The sequence below is a fragment of the Acomys minous genome (assembly GCF_964271855.1).
Source record: "Acomys minous genome assembly, chromosome: 12".
NCBI lineage: Eukaryota > Metazoa > Chordata > Mammalia > Rodentia > Muridae > Acomys > Acomys minous.
Window position 1 is genome coordinate 22,204,577 of NC_140493.1, and position 15,384 is coordinate 22,219,960.

The 15,384-nt window shown below is 51.7% G+C and overlaps 1 protein-coding gene across 2 annotated transcripts in view; it reads right to left on the reverse strand.

The window, feature by feature from the left end:
* Nucleotides 1-2,568: 2,568 nt before the first annotated feature.
* Nucleotides 2,569-15,384, reverse strand: part of TAB1 (TGF-beta activated kinase 1 (MAP3K7) binding protein 1) — a 32,262-nt gene continuing 19,446 nt past the window's right edge. For both annotated transcript variants that reach the window (XM_084750355.1, XM_084750354.1), the window contains exons 6-11: nucleotides 13,427-13,540; nucleotides 12,407-12,518; nucleotides 10,573-10,717; nucleotides 8,403-8,625; nucleotides 5,799-5,955; nucleotides 2,569-4,210 (exon numbers count right to left, since the gene is read on the reverse strand). In XM_084750355.1, coding sequence (XP_084606481.1) covers nucleotides 4,003-4,210; nucleotides 5,799-5,955; nucleotides 8,403-8,625; nucleotides 10,573-10,717; nucleotides 12,407-12,518; nucleotides 13,427-13,540 — 959 coding nt within the window. In that variant the 3' untranslated portion in view covers nucleotides 2,569-4,002. The remainder of the gene's footprint in view (nucleotides 4,211-5,798; nucleotides 5,956-8,402; nucleotides 8,626-10,572; nucleotides 10,718-12,406; nucleotides 12,519-13,426; nucleotides 13,541-15,384) is intronic.

The window sequence follows — 15,384 nt, forward strand, 5'->3', positions numbered from 1 at the left end:
AGTTCTGGTATTAAACACATGTTCCACCAAGCCTGGCTTTAGATCCGCTGGCCTCTGCCTGGCTTTTTAAAAATAGTTGTGTATGGGTATTTGCAGGCATGCAGATCTGTGCACCAGATGCATGCATGCCTGGAGGCCACAAAAGGGCACTGAATATTCTGAAACTGGACTTACAGATGTTTATGAGCTGCCATGTGGGTGCTGGGTAATCAAACCTGTGTCTTCTGGAAGAGCAGCCAGTGTTCTTAACCACTGAGCCATCTCTCTAGCTTCATGATTTAACATCACAGGTTGGTCCTAGTCTACTGACATGTGTGGGGCAGAATTCAGGGCTGGGAGGGACCAGCAGGCTGCCAAAAGCTCACCCAGCAGCAGGTGCTGGGAGGCAGGATGGAGCCACGGAAGGTTCTTGAGTTCAGCACTGTTTGGACCATAAGGCGATTCCGCTAAAGTGACAGAGCAGGAGCTTCATCACAGCGGGTGGGGAAGCCAGACAAGTTCTAAGTCCCATTCCTGCCCCAGGGCCCTTCCCGAGCAAGACAGTGAGAAAGAAAGCTGGCTCAGGCAGTCTCCCAGAGCAGAAACGGACCCAGCCAGTGGGTCAATAGTGCTGAAAGCTGGCTGCCAGGCAGTCTGTCCTCAACGAGGCCACCCATGCTTGTTGAAATGTCAAGAGCTTGTCTGTACTTTGAGCTGGCGTCACCTTTGCGTGGGAACAAAGCGCATGCTCATGCTGAGCCTGTTGGGGGGCTGGCAGTGATGTGTTCTTGTTTGGTTTCCAAATAGGGACGCAGTAAGAAGAATCGTGAGATTCCTGTGTCACAGGAAAGATTTGGGAGCCTGGCCAAAGGCGTCCATCTGGACTTCAGCTTAGAAGCCACTACCCTGCGTCTGAGCCACTAGATGAAACTGCAGGTGGTACTGGCGCAGCACCTGTGCAGCTTGACGGTTCTGGCTGAGCTGCCACTTGACATAGTGTCTGAGTTTGGCACATGGTAGATTGCGTCTGACACTCTTGTGACCTGTCCCAGTCCCATGTGGCATCCCAGCACAGGAGTAGGCATACCTTTCACCAAAGGACTGCACATGTTGGTTGAACAGTCTAACTAGGAAGCCATCCTTATCCTCTCTTGGAGGATAAAAAAAATGAGGACTCACCTCCAGTGCCCAAGGTCACACATCTGCACGTTCATTGGCTCTAGTTGTTTAACCCCTGAGGGACTGCTGTATGCTGGGCGCTGACGTTAAAGCCACAGGCGCATCAGTGAATTTCTGCAAGGAGGCTGAGTGTGTGGGCAGAGCAGGGCAGGGCACGGCTCTCCCAGGAGCTGGCACTTATGCCGAGCCCTGTGTGACAGAGGAGCCTGAGTGCTAAGAACATAGTTGTTTTCCCCTTCTTGTCAGTCCTGGAATCTTCTGGATGGGCCTTTCCTTCAGGCACGTATGTGACCGCTGGCAGCCTGTCAACAAGAGCATCTGAGGGCGTCTGCAAGCTGGTGAGTGAACTGGAAGCCAGGCCTGGCCACAGGAAGCCTGGCAATAGTTAAGGGCACTGTGGGGACCTAGCTGGGCTGAGGGACTTCAGGCAGACTCCCCAGTCGAGCCTGGAACTGAGTTCTGGGAGAGTGTAAAAGGCCAAACTGAGCTTCCCTGTCTGATGCAGCCTCAGGGAACGGAAGGTGGAAAGTGCCCTACCACTGGCCATTTGCTCACCTGGCTGTGACACTGTTCTGCCTGGCTATTGGGAGGTTTTTCTGCTCACACTGGGCTCCTCCTGAAGTTTAAAGACCCCAAACTCTTAGTCTGCCCCAAGCCATCTCCCATCAAAGGGAGCCTGGGCATTGAGAGAACATATTCCATGCCCCGACCCCATGAGGCAGGTTCACAATGAGTAAGTGGTACCAAAGCCAGAGAGTCAAATAGCAGAAAGCCCAGAGTGCAGTGCCTCAGGCCCGAGGGACAGCACTTGGGGTCCTGGGGGCCACAGGGCAAAGCTGGATATGAGGGTAGCAGGCTCCAATAGGACACTCTGCAAGTGGAGCCCTCTGGTAAGCGCCTCTGCAGAGGGGAGGATGTGGAACCCAGTGACCATAGTGGACAGAGCCCGCCTTTGTTCCTAAGCAGACAGCTTCTCAGCCTGCAGGCAATCCTGAGAGGACGAGTGAAGTCTTCAGATGAGAAGGAAGCATGCTAAAGATAGCCTTCAACCAAATACAGCCAAATAAAACCAACCATCTTGGGGGGGTGGATTGGGGAGGGCAAGGCCCCTGACCTGTGACCAAGCCTCATGCAGTTACCACCCCACCCCCAGGCTTGGGCTCAGTCCCTGGGGAGCAGAAAAACAGCACTGCCCTCTTTAGCTCAGACAGCAGGCCTATGGCAAAACCCATGCTCCAGTGGGTGAGAGCCGAGGCGTGGGCAGCCAGGTGGTCAGAGTTCAAATCCCAGCACCACTACTTACCTGTCTGGCAGGCCTAGTTCTCAAACCTCTTAGCAGAACAGTAGGCAACCACCTCCTGGGTAGTTAGGTTACAGACAGAAAGGATGACACGTAACATCTTTACTGCATTCATTAAGAATATGGTTCTATTTCTAGAGACCAAACAGCACCAAACTCCTGGGAGAGGACATCCTTTGTCCCTAGTCTTTGTGCATCAGCTGAACTCTGCAGAGGGCAGAAGTGACTTTCTAGAAGAGCAGCAAGGAAGGCTTCTTCTTCCTCGGCTTCTGCCTACCGCCCCAGGAATCCGTTTCTCCTTGGCCCCGAGGGAGCAGCTTCACTTTAGGGAAATGAATCTGAGTGAGAAGTGCTCTGCACTGGCCTATGCCCACAGGAGAAACATGGGACACACTGCCCAGCGGCTGCATTCAGTGGGAAAGGGCCGCAGAATACCAGGTGCAAGGCCACAGCTCTGAGCTTAGGCTCCAATCCTGATGGCAGGGCTCAGGCAAGAGAGGCACCCTGGCCTGCTTCCTCCTCTGAGCACAAGGGTGGCCATGCTGCAGGCAGCTGTGGTAAACTTCCTGACTGACCGCAGAAAACATGTGTGAACTGGTCCAAGCCAGGGTCTGACAGGCACAACCTTTCCCCTTTGTGTCCATAGCACTGTCACATCTCCAATGATCTTGGTCTTTCTAGATGGGCAAGTCTCAACTTCTACACGTGCCTCAGCAGAGCCCAGAGCCAAGCAGCTCGGTCATCATCGGGACACTGCTGCACTCAGCACTCCCCATCACCAACTCCCCAGGACCAGCCGTGAGGAAGGCCGCAGGCATTTGCTTCTGACTTGGCCAGCCCTACCCTGGGGCAGGATCTCGCAGAAGCAGACACTTGGCTGCTTGGTGGGCCAGGCCTCGCCATCTGCATCCCATTGGGAAGCCAGCTCCCTGGGTCAGCTCAGCTGCCAGCTGGCTGTCCTGCAGTCCAGGACTAACATTCCTTGGCCAGCTCTCTCTGGTCCTTCCCTATCCGGCTCCTCTGTGGCTGTTACAGGCCCCACTGCTTCCCTGAACTTTCCCAGTGACAGCCAGTGACAGGCACCCTCCCCAACTGCTCTCTACTCTGGATCTGGGAGTTTAAGCTCAGCGATGGGAAGGGGATAGCCACCCAGTGCAAGGGGCACTGGCAGGGGTCACAGGCTATTGCAGGGGAGGTTGAGGCAGGAGGGCAGTCTTGAGGGAGCCTGTGGTCGTTGGGGTCTACAGCACAGCTTCTTGTTATCCTCTTAACATGCCAGGAGGCACTCTGGATGGTTTATGAACCACCTGCAGCTTTCACCCTTGGCCCTGTCTAAGGATGCCCGTGGTCTGGACTCCAGCCTCCTGTGTGGACCAACACCGCAGTCTGTACTCAGGCTACAGCCCGGCGCTGTGGGACAGAACCTGCAGCACATCAATGACTGGTTCCAGGGCACCTGCAAAGGTCAAGAAGCTTGTCCTGCCTTGGCACTAAGCCTTCTGTGCCTACACAGAGTCGTGCCAAGGCTGCACTCTGAGGCCAGCCTAAGGTGCCGTCATCACGCTGTGCTCGCCATGGTCCACACTCCAGAGTCGGTAAAACTCAGCAAAGTCCACATAGGGCTCAACTCGGCCGTCCTCTCCGGGTGGAAGTGAGTGCGCAGGTCTGGAGCGGAAGAGGCCCCCGTCAGAGCTGGAGCTGCTGCTCTGCGTGTGTGTGTTGGTGGACTGCAGGGTCAGAGTGGGGCTCTGGCTGCAGAAGGAGAGGAGAGAGCGGGAATCAGCTGCATCAGAGGACCTCAACCTGCAGCCTGCTGACAAGAGCGGCCCTTTGGCCTCTGGCCTTTCTTGCAAAGCTCCCATAAAAGTCAGCTGGGTGGGATGTTTTAGAGATAGATAAAATGACAAATGTATCTTGTTTCGTTTTTCTTAGAGTCTTGCTATGTAACCCAGACCAGCCAGGAGCTCGTGACCCTCCTGCATAACCTCCCAAGTGCTAGATCACTAACATCTTTCCCCCGCTTTTCTGTATGTGTGGATGGGTGCCCATGGAAGCAAGATGGCAGCATCGGACCCCTTGGAACTGGAACTACAGGTATAAGCCGTCTGACGTGGGTGCTGGGAACCACTCAGGTCCTCTGCAAGGGCAGCAAGTGCTCTTCACTACTGAGCACCTCTTTAGCCCATAAAGTATTGCCACGGCGGCCTCAACACTATGGCAGCAGGTTGAACCTGGGTGTTCATGCATGCTAGTCCACTGCTTGTCACTAAGCTACATCCACCAATCGCCCACCTTTCTTCAGGGAGCTATCCATTAGCTTGCTAGCCTGAACCAGCTCAAGGCTGGCCTGGGTGACAGAACAAGAGCCAGGGCAGGAGGAGATCTGGGAGGCTCAGGCAGTCAGACTGAGAAGCATCAAGTCTTGTCTGGTCGACTTTGTGGACACAGCTGGTGGTTTCCTGGGGAGGCTACGCTGATTGTGCTGGGGACAACACACAGCTACCCAAGGTGCCCAGATGTCTATCTGTCCCTTCCATCCACAGAGGTGGTGGCAGGAGCAGCAGCAGCAGCAGGGCACAGGAGAAGGGGGGCCCTCTGAAGAGGCAGAGGAAAACAGGACACTCCCTCCCTACCAGCCCTTCTAATTGGCCACATCCGGCTAAGCTCCATCCATGTAGAGGGGCTGGGTGTGGCAGCTGTATTATTCTGTGCAGGGCTGGAATGTGGAAACCAGATCCCCCCCAGGAGAGGGAGTGGGGTGGGGGCAGGGTGCACAGTCACAGAAATGAAGGGGGCGGGTAGACAACAGACTCGCAGGGCAGGTCTGTGTTGTGCCTCTCCTCTCAGGCCATGACCTCCACTCCCAGTGCCCCTTAAACTAGACAGCTGGTGGCGACGGCATGCCATAGCGAGCGCGCAGCAGGTCTGAGGAGCCAGTACAGGCCAGGCAATATTCCCAACTACAGATGCATGAAGCCAGTGACCCTATGCCACAAGCTCCAAAACAAAAGGAAAAAAAAACAAAAAACCAAAAACAACAGAGAAGTTGCCGCGGATGAAAGCAGGCCTGAGACACGATCGGCCAGCTGCCTTCCTGCTCCTTTCTCAGGGCTCCGCCTGCCCCAGATCCAGTTTCAACACCTGCTAGAACCCACGGTACTGCTCCTTCGTGCCTGTGTCTAATCAGACTCCCCACCCCACAGGCAGAGGTGAAGAATGGAGAAGCTCAAGTCCCCCGGATGCCCAGACCCCAGGGCCTCTCCCATCCTACCCTAGGACTTAGTTGTACAGCTGTTTCTGCCCAGGTACCCAGGGCCATCTCTGGAGTTTGACACCTTACTTAGTGAGGGTGGGCGTGGCTTCGTCCAGAGTGGAGGCACTATGAGAGCCGTTGACCATCTGGCCTTGAGAAGGCATGACGAGGGACAGAGTCACACTGGTCTTGCTGGTGCTCTGGGCACTTGAGTAGGGCACAGAAACAGGGTATACACGGCCCCCTGCAACAGAAGAGAATGAATGGCAATCAGTCTGGACGGAAGCGGGGTAGTGCACTCAAGGTTGCTCTTGAGTGACAAGGGCTATTGTGAGGGCTGAGAGGCCTCTAAAGCCCCAGCATGGCCCTTTGCCCTTGGGGTAGCCCAGGGTAGATGTTCTTTGGTAAAATCTTCCAGAACAGCTGTATGACCTCCATCCAGCAAGAAGCCCATTGGGGATCAATGCAGGGATGGAATCAAGTGCTGCATGGTCTCAATGAAAGGGTTACTGCCCGTCTTTGCATGGATGCCTTCATCCAGAGGGTAGTCTGTTTCTTTTTTTTGTTTTTTGTTTTCGAGACAGGGTTTCTTTGTATAGCCTTGGCTGTCCTGGACTCACTTTGTAGACCAGGCTGGCCTCAAACTCACATGATCCACAATCTGCCTACCTCTTCCTCCCAAGCGCTGGGATTAAAGGTGTGCCCTCATGCCTGGCTGAGGGTAGTCTGTTTCTAGCTGAGGCTGGTCCAATGAAAAAATGGTTGCAGCAACAGGCCAGAGGGACTCTGTAGTGAGAATTTTGGTTTTCTTAAAAACACAGAAATAGGACCGGGCGTGGTGGCACAAGCTTTTAATCCCAGCACTCGGGAGGTAGAGGCAGGTGGATCGCTGTGAGTTTGAGGCCAGCCTGGTCCACAAAGCAAGTCCAGGACAGCCAAGGCTACACAGAGAAACCCTGTCTCGGAAAAAAACAAACAAACAAAATACCAACCCCCCCCCCAAAAAAAACATAGAAATATTATAGCCAGGCATAGTGGTGTACACCTTTACTCCTAGCACTTGGGAAGCAGAAGCAGGCGGATAGCTGTGAGTTCGAGGCCAGCCTGGTCTACAAAGTGAGTCCAGGACAGCCAAGGCTACACCGAGAGACCCTGTCTTGAAAATAAAACAAACAAAAAACCAAAACAACAAACAAACCCAAAAAACAAAAACAAAAACAAAAAACCCACACAGAAATATTAAAAAATATGTTTTCATTTTAATCCCAGGTATGGGGATACGAGGCTGTTTCACAGCAGCTGACTGTGATTTGCCTCATGCTCTAGCAGAGGCATGATTTGGCAGCTGCAGATAGTTTCTACCATTTTGGGGACTTTTCAGAGGGTATATAAATGCTAGGGCTCTAGATGCGTGGTCTCTTGCCGGGCGTGGTGGCGCACGCCTTTAATCCCAGCACTCGGGAGGCAGAGGCAGGCGGATTGCTGTGAGTTCGAGGCCAGCCTGGTCTACAAAGTGAGTCCAGGACAGCCAAGGCTAACACAGAGAGACCCTGTTTCGAAAAACCAAAAAAAAAAAAAAAACCAAAAAAAAAAAAAAAAAAAAAAAGAAATAGATGCGTGGTCTCTGGCTGTTGGCTAGTTGCAGTTTGTTAAGTAGTCACTCAAAAGAAGAAACAAGAAAAAAATAGATATCCTGATGGCGAAGATCAAACTTGCCCCAAGGAGCTCAACACCCCTTATCAGCAGGAAGTAGTCACCCCCTTTCCTCCCTATCCTTTTTTCTCTCCTATCTAGCGTTAGGGGGTTCAAAGGTTAGAAGAAAAGGAGTGGAAAAAAGGAGACCCCGCAAAATAGCCAAACACTGGCTACAGGCCTCCAGTGCCCCGGTGTCCATGCAGAGCTGGGAGCTGCAGGGTCTGCTTACTTAAAAACAGAAAAGGAGGGCTGGAGAGATGGCGCAGCCGATAAGAGCACTGTCTGCTCCTCCAGAGGTCCTGAGTTCAATTCCCAGCAACCACATGGTGGCTCACAACCATCTACACTGGAATCTGATGCCCTCTTCTGGCATGCAGGTGCACATGCAGATAGAGTACTCATCTATATAAAATAAATAAAAAGTCTTAAAGAAAAGAAAACAGAAAAGGAGATGTAGCCCTTGGAGCCAGTACAGAAAGTCTTACCTCTGCCCAAGCAATTTGATTTAAGGACTAAAATGGAAAAAAGGACGAGAGTGAAATGCCTCCTTGGCCCAAAGTGGTCAGACGCGGTGCCAGGCTCTGGGGTGAGCCATCTGTCCCCACACCTGACCTCATCCAGGTCCCTTCGTGCTAGAGCCTTTCTCCTTCCTGCTAGGGTTGCTAGTGAGGGCGAGCACTGACCACACTCCTGGCTGGCACAGGCTGGGAGGCGCTCCACCATCAGTGGTGGGAGCTATCACCTCTGCTACCTGCCTCTGTGGCCCTAGGGATGTGCTCATGCAGCAGGACTTCAGAGGTGGCTAGGGCATGCAATACTACCCCCATTTCACAGAGAGAAGGACTAAAGACTCGCAGCTCAAAGTCTAACCGTCTGACGGCCTATGTTGAGCAAGGCTCCATCTGCGCTCCCGGGAGCTCATCTTAGCTACCTAGGCTGCCTCCAGCCCAGGACTCATCTCGGCGCTCCTGTCTGTAGAGTACATGGCATACATACCTGGGGCCGGGGCCGCTGTGGGCTGGCTCATTTCACCCAGTGGATAGCCAAAGTTTCTCACCAGCAGGGTCATGTCTTCATGCCGGGGGCAGAACTTGGCACGTTCCCCACCACTGGCAAAGGTGTCACTGTGGATACGCTTTACCCGGTCTACCACAGCCTGGGCCACCGCATCCAGGGAGGTCTGCTTAGCAAATTCAGTGTCAATCATTGCTGCAATTTCCTGGGGGTGTGGAAAGAGAACATGATGAGGAATGCAGGGCGGCCTAGGGGAAAGGGCCAAAATTCCAGAGCCCTGCTGAAGAGACTCAGAGATGCTAGCACAGCAGGTGAAGGAAGTCTCTGCCAGTCAAACGGCAACCTGAGCTTTTCAAGCTGCTCGGATAATCCCTCTGGAACATACTGTTTAGAAAAGGTGTGGGATCTTGTGATCTCTCTGCCGGCTTCCACACCTCTAAATGGGTAACATCCACCTCAGTGGGTTATTACCAGGAATTACATAACATCCAGTACAAGGACACTCTGAGAACTGCCACAAAACACATGGTGAAGCCTGTGACTATACCTTCTTCCCTGGGTAAGACACCCAGGTTACAGTGTGTCTGGAGCTGCCCCTCAAGAAGCCCTGTGTCTGTGTACCTAGTAGATGCTGCTCAGGGTATCTACTGTGAAGACCAAAAGGGAAAGAAAAAGAAAAACCAGTAACACCAAAGGATCAAAAACTCAGTCAAGTGTGGGGGTGTATACCTGTACTCCAGCACTCAGGAGGCAGGGGGATCACTGCAGGTTCTAGCCCATTCTAGGCCATCTCAAAATACAAAATGAACAAACAAAACAAAAAGATCAAAAGCACAAACTCAAGTCCTCTTCCTGAACACTGGCTGGAGCCCAGGGGTGAAGAAGGGAAGGACCTGGGCCGAAGCTTAGCTCTGTCTCTGGCCAGCCGCACCACCTGCAGCAGGACCCTAGACCTCTGTGAGGAAGCAACCACTGGGCCCTCTAGGCTACAGGCTGCTGGAATGAAGGATAAAATAAAATGGTGGGAAACCTTGAGCACAGGGATCAGGTGAGAGCCACGCTTTGGTAAAAGGAGGAAGCAGAAGTGAGTACTACGGCACACATCTGTAATCCAGGACTCAGGAGGCAGAGGCAGAAGGGGGCTGGAGAGATGGCTCAGAGGTCAAGAGCACCAGCTGCTCTACCAAAGGTCCTGAGTTCAATTCCCAGCAACCACATGGTGGCTCACAACCATCTATAATGAGATCTGGTGTCCTTTTCTGGTTCTGGTATGCAGGCACAACACTGTACACATAATAAATAAATAAATCTTAAAAAAAAAAGAGAGAGAGAGAGAGAGAGAGAGAGTCCATCTAAAAAAGAAAAAGACTCGGGAGGCAGAGGCAGACAGACTGATGTGAGTTCCAGGCCAGCCTGGTCTACAAATCAAGTCCAGGACAGCCAAGGCTACACAGAGAAACCCTGTCTCGAAAAACAAAACAAAAACAAAAAACAAAAAGAAAAAAAGAAAGAAGAAAGAAAGAAGCAAAGCAGAAAAAGATTACCTTTACCTTAAGTGTACAGGAACCACACCCAGGAAAGAGGGACATACCTGAACTCGCCACCCAGCAACTCAGGGTACAGACAGCTACCCTTCAAATGCTAGCCAAGCACTGTGGCACAGGCCTGTACTCCTTGCTACCTGAGAAGCCAGGCAGAAGGATGCTAATTTTGAGACCTGCCTGGTTACACAGTACGCTCAAGCCTAGCCCAGGCAACTGCTTGTCTCAAAACTGGCGGCTACTCTCTGCCTTGTATCTCTAAGGTATAGAGAATCAAGGGGCTCCCATTGGCTGAACAATTTTATCCTCCCACCCTCGACCTCGCCCCATATAGATCCCAGAGGGAAAATCTGCGACACAGGAAGGAGAGCTAGCCCCTGAGGCCCCAGTGGGAAAGGGAAATGAGACTGAACCCTGGCAGCACTCTGGGCAGCGCGGCATGGGCCTCTCCTGCAGCCCTGGGGCAGGGTAGCTCCCACCTCCCCCTTTCTTGCTTCAGGCCCTGGCTTTCAGCCCTAAAAAGATGTCTGGTGATAGTATCTGAGAGTCAGGGCTCCGGGTCACCAGCACACCTATGCTCCAAGCCACCTGCCTGGCCCTACCCAGCTCACCTGGTTGGCCTGCCCAGGCCCATGGGCTGCCTCCAGGGCCTTGTACAGCCCCTCTGACATCAGCACCAGGAAGCCCGTCACGCCATCCAGAGGCTGTGCGCCATGGATTTCTGGCTCTGCGATGATGGGTTTGGACTTGGCGGCACTATGGGAGAGAGGAGTGAGGGCTTTGTGTGGAAAGGCCCCCAGGGGTAAGACTCTACACTCGGAACATACAAAAATAAAACCTCTGACTTGCTAAGAGGAAAGAGAAAAGCAAACCAGACTTGCTCTCTGAGGGCAGTCCAGGGGTCATGAAAGACAAAGGTCAGATGACACACCTGGGCGATGGCAGGGTAGGCTGGGAATGGAGCATCAGGACAGCTGCATCTATTTATTTACTCTTTGATAAGGCCTCAGGCAGCCTCTGCTAATCTACAACTATGTAGCCGAGGCCGACCTTGGCTCCTGGTGCTTCTGCCTCTATCTCTCAAGGGACGGCAAACGTCTCCCACCAAACATGGACCACCACGCCTGGCTGTGAGCTCATCTTTCAAAAGCCCGTGTGTCAGGTAGGCAAAGTGATCAATAGATTCCCAGTTCTTGGGCAACTGTGACAGAGGATAAGCTCAAAGTCATGACAACGGAGGCACAAACAGGTCTCAGTCTGGGTTACCAGTAAGAGACTGTTTTGAAATAAAAATGAATTTAAAAATAAATAAAAGCCCACCTCTTGCTGTAATTTGGACTGTGCCAAGACAGGTAGGTGTCTATTGCAAGTAAGACTCCATATAGTGCACTGTCTGCATAGGGCCAGGGCAGGTGTGCATCAGCCACTTAATGTCAAGAAACTCTAATGTATATGTCCTGTGAGGACATTCTTGACAAGGTACCTGTCCTGACCACACTGAGCTATTCCTATTAAAGGAGCCACTATGTCAGTCATGTTAATAAAGTGCTTCAGAGAAGAGGGAAGAGTGAAGAAAGTTTATGGGTACACCTCAACTTCGTCGACACATATGAGCACATAGTGCACGTGTGTGTTGAAAGACACAGCCTTTCTGAAGTATTTTGTTGAAGACCTCCTACCCAATAAAGTGAACAGAACCATGCAAACTAGGGGCTTTCAAATATTGGCTGTTCAGGTTCTGGGAGGGGAGGGAGTATTAACTCAGCCAGGAGGCTTGGCCCCAGCTGAGGGAGTGAGTCTCTGGTAGAATTTTCTGGCTGTGACCCAATGCTTGACCTGCAGCACACAGGCACTCATGAGATGCTAGCCAAAGGTGAAGGACATGCTCTAAGTTCGGGCTGCCTGGGTCCATCAGCAGCTGGCTAAACTCTTGAATGTCTCTGTGCCTCAGTTTCCTCTCATGGGCATGCCAGCTTAGAGGGCCCGAGTAAGGGGTGAACAAAAGGTCATGCATAAGAGTGGGCATGCTAGGCATAACAAAGGCTCACCAGTAATATTACTGCCACGGGGACTTGGGCACCACCGAGGGAAGAGCCATGGAGGGAACAATGACTCAGGCCCCGGCTCTATCTGGCCTAAGTCAAGGCAAAGACTAGCAGTCCTTTGGACCTGTCAGTTCCTGTTCATACTGGCACTTCATGCTACCACTGGATCTTCCTGCCAGGCCCTGTGGCACTTTTGTTGCCTGGACTTCCTCCCTCCTTGACCCTTGTGGACCTAGCTCATAGGATCAGACTGCTGGCCTAGGCCCCACTCCACACCAGCTCTTGGGAGGCAGGCAGTATCTCACCAGGTTCAACCTTTCAGCAGTGCCCCTGCCATTGCTTCTACCTCAGGTCCCCTGCTCTCACAAATGGCTGGGACTGCAGGGATGGCCAGGCCTACCTGAGCAGGTCAATGTCGGTGTAGCCATATTTGACCTTGTAATCGCCAATGCGCCTGGTGCTCTCCTGTCCACAGATGACGCCCACCTGCTTGATCTTTCCTGTGTCCAAACCTATGAGAGAGAGAACAGTGTGATAGGCCCATTTCTCCTTAGTGAAGAGTTTAAAGGGGACGGAGAGTGAGGATAAAATAACAGAAAATGAAAATAAAAGCAGTATCAGGGTACCACAGAGCACAATTCAAGTGTCCTAGTGTTCTTGGTCTCCCATCCTTGACAGAACATCCCTTACTCAGGCCCTGCTATGGTCTGGCGGTGTGATGTCCCGTGGGCTCATGTGTCTGACCACTTAGTTCCTAGTCGGCGGTTGCTGTTCTGGAAGATTTTGGAACCTTTTGGATATGGGGCCTAGCTGGAAGGAGGGCTGTAGAGTGGGCTTTGAAAGGTGTAGGCTAACCAGCTCCTGGACCCCTCTTCTTTTCCTAATTTGCTGAGGTTTAATAATTAGCTGTCAGAATCCTGCCACCACAGGTCATGCTCAGCCACCATGCCCTCCTGTCATGATGCACAGTATCCCTTTAAAGCAGGAGCCTGGCCTACGACTTCCCTCTTTTAAGCTGCCTCTGTCAGGTGCCTGGTGCAGTGATGATGATTGTAATATGGACCTCTCCCTGTAGACTTGGCAGTACTAGCCAGCACAGTCCTGCCTGGACACTGGGACAGCAGGACTTCTCTGTTCTCCTGGTGTCTATCAGGAACAGGGATGTGTGGCTCCTATGTGCCAGGTACCACTGGCGTTTATATACATTAACTCTCCAAGGGCTGTTACTACTACCCTCACCCCTCACCAGAGATGAGGAAGTCCCCGAGTCATAACTGGCCAGCAGCAGATCCAGCCACGGCTGCAGGCCCAGTACTTTAGTATGGCCCTCCCTCACCCAGCTACCAAAGGAGGGAACAGAGGGAGCCCAGGAGCTGGCCTCCCGTTCCTACAAGTCCCCTGGCCAGTCTCCCTTCCATACCCAGTTGTGAAAAACGAAAGAGCTCATCCTCATTCTCCGTGGTGTGGTCCATGTTTAGCTGTGTGACCTGTAACCCATCCACTGTAGATTTGCACAGAAGGGCCCGGTTTGTACCTGCAGCATAATTTGACCAAGATTAAGCAGAGGGAGGAACAGGACCCACTGCAACAACAGGAAAGACAAGGAGATGTCACACACATCAAGGGGCTCACACCATGGGAGTGGATCGCCAGGTAAGGACAGCTTGAGTTAGCAGGGAAGCAGGCGGCAAGCTACAGTGTGATCACAGGACTGAGCCTAATAACACACTTTTTCTTAGGGATCCATACCAACTCCTCAGATTATCTTGGCACAGTGTTGTGGTTGCTTGAAACAATTTGGGAATAAAAGACTCTGGATGAAACAAGACAGAAACTGTTGGGACCATGGAGATTCACCAACTACTATTTATCAGCTCCTTCACATTTTGCAAGGTGATGGTTTTTTTGTTTTGTTTTGTTGAGACATGGTTTCTCTGTGCAACAAGAGTCCTGACTGTCCTGGGACTCAATCTATACACAAGGCTGACCTCAAACTCAAGAGATCCTGCCTCTGCCTCCTGAGTGCACCACCACACCTAGCTCCTAAGGAAATCTTTAAAAAAAAAAAAAGGAAGAGAGTCAGAGACACCGTGAGTGGATGGCTACAGAGTCCTTACAGTGACAGGTTCTTTGCAGGCCCTGATGGCCCCTCCTTTGGCCTTAAATCCAAATGTCACCATCACTCAGTTTCCTCCTGCTTTTAAGAATGCAGAGCAGAGCTGGGTGTGGTGACACACACCTTTAATCCCAGCACAGGGGAGGCAGAGGCCAGCCTGGTCTACAAAGTGAATCCCAGAGCAGCCAGGGCAGTTATACAGGAAAGCCTGGTTCTTTGGTTTTGTTTTTTGGGTGGGGGTGAGGATGGCTGCAGAGCCATGGGACTGGAGGTGCTGCGGACATAAGGGTCCTTGCGCTCACAGATGAGCACGTAGGGAAAGCAGGAATTTTGAACACACAGCATTGTCTCTTCAAAGGGAGAAACACATAATTTGCTTTTCCCCCAGAGGGGTGGGGATGGAGGCGGCTAACAGCCTAGGTAACCTCTGCATAATCCATAGAACCTGTCCTCATGGAAGAGGTGACAAGTACTTTGAAGGGCTTCGCTGGGTGTGGTGGTGCACGCCTTTAACCCCAGCACTGGGGAATTCAAGGCCAGCCTGGTCACACAGTGAGCGCCAAGACTAGGGCTATGCAGAAAGACACTGTTTCAAAAGACAGAAGGAAAGAAAAGGGAGCTCTGATGTAATTATGCCTTAATGTGCACATGGAACTGTGTTATACCTGGAAACTTTTTCAAATTGTACTGTAGTTAAATATGCCTAAAACAAACTTCCTGGTGTCAAACTCTAGAGCAGCGGTTCTCAACTTCTTAACGCTGCAAGCCTTTACTACAGTTCCTCACATTGTGGTGACTCCAACCATAATATTACTTTTGCTGTAGTGTAACCTGCTAAAGACAGTAGCTCCTCTGTTAACGCCTGCTTTTGTTTTTAATATAACAGAAGCTATTTTTGTTTTTAAGTCTCCATTTTGATCCTAAGGTGAAACTCAGTTCAGGTTCTCAGGCTCTACCTGCCTGGGAGCTTGAAAAGCCTTTTATTTACAATTCAATACTTTTTCTGCTTGAATTAATGATATATGTCCTACTTAGACAAAACCACAATACCCTGCTATCTTCCCTTTTCCTGAAATGGTGGGGAACTGGAAAGTCCCCAAGCCTATATCCTAGCCAATCAGCTTAAAATGCTTTGTCTAGCTACCTGGGTCTATTGTGCTTGGAACAAAATCTATTCTTCTTGTGTTTAACTGGTCAAAAACGACATGATGCTGCCCTCTCCTTGCTTCCCACCTGGTTACCTGGTTGTTACATGGTTACGG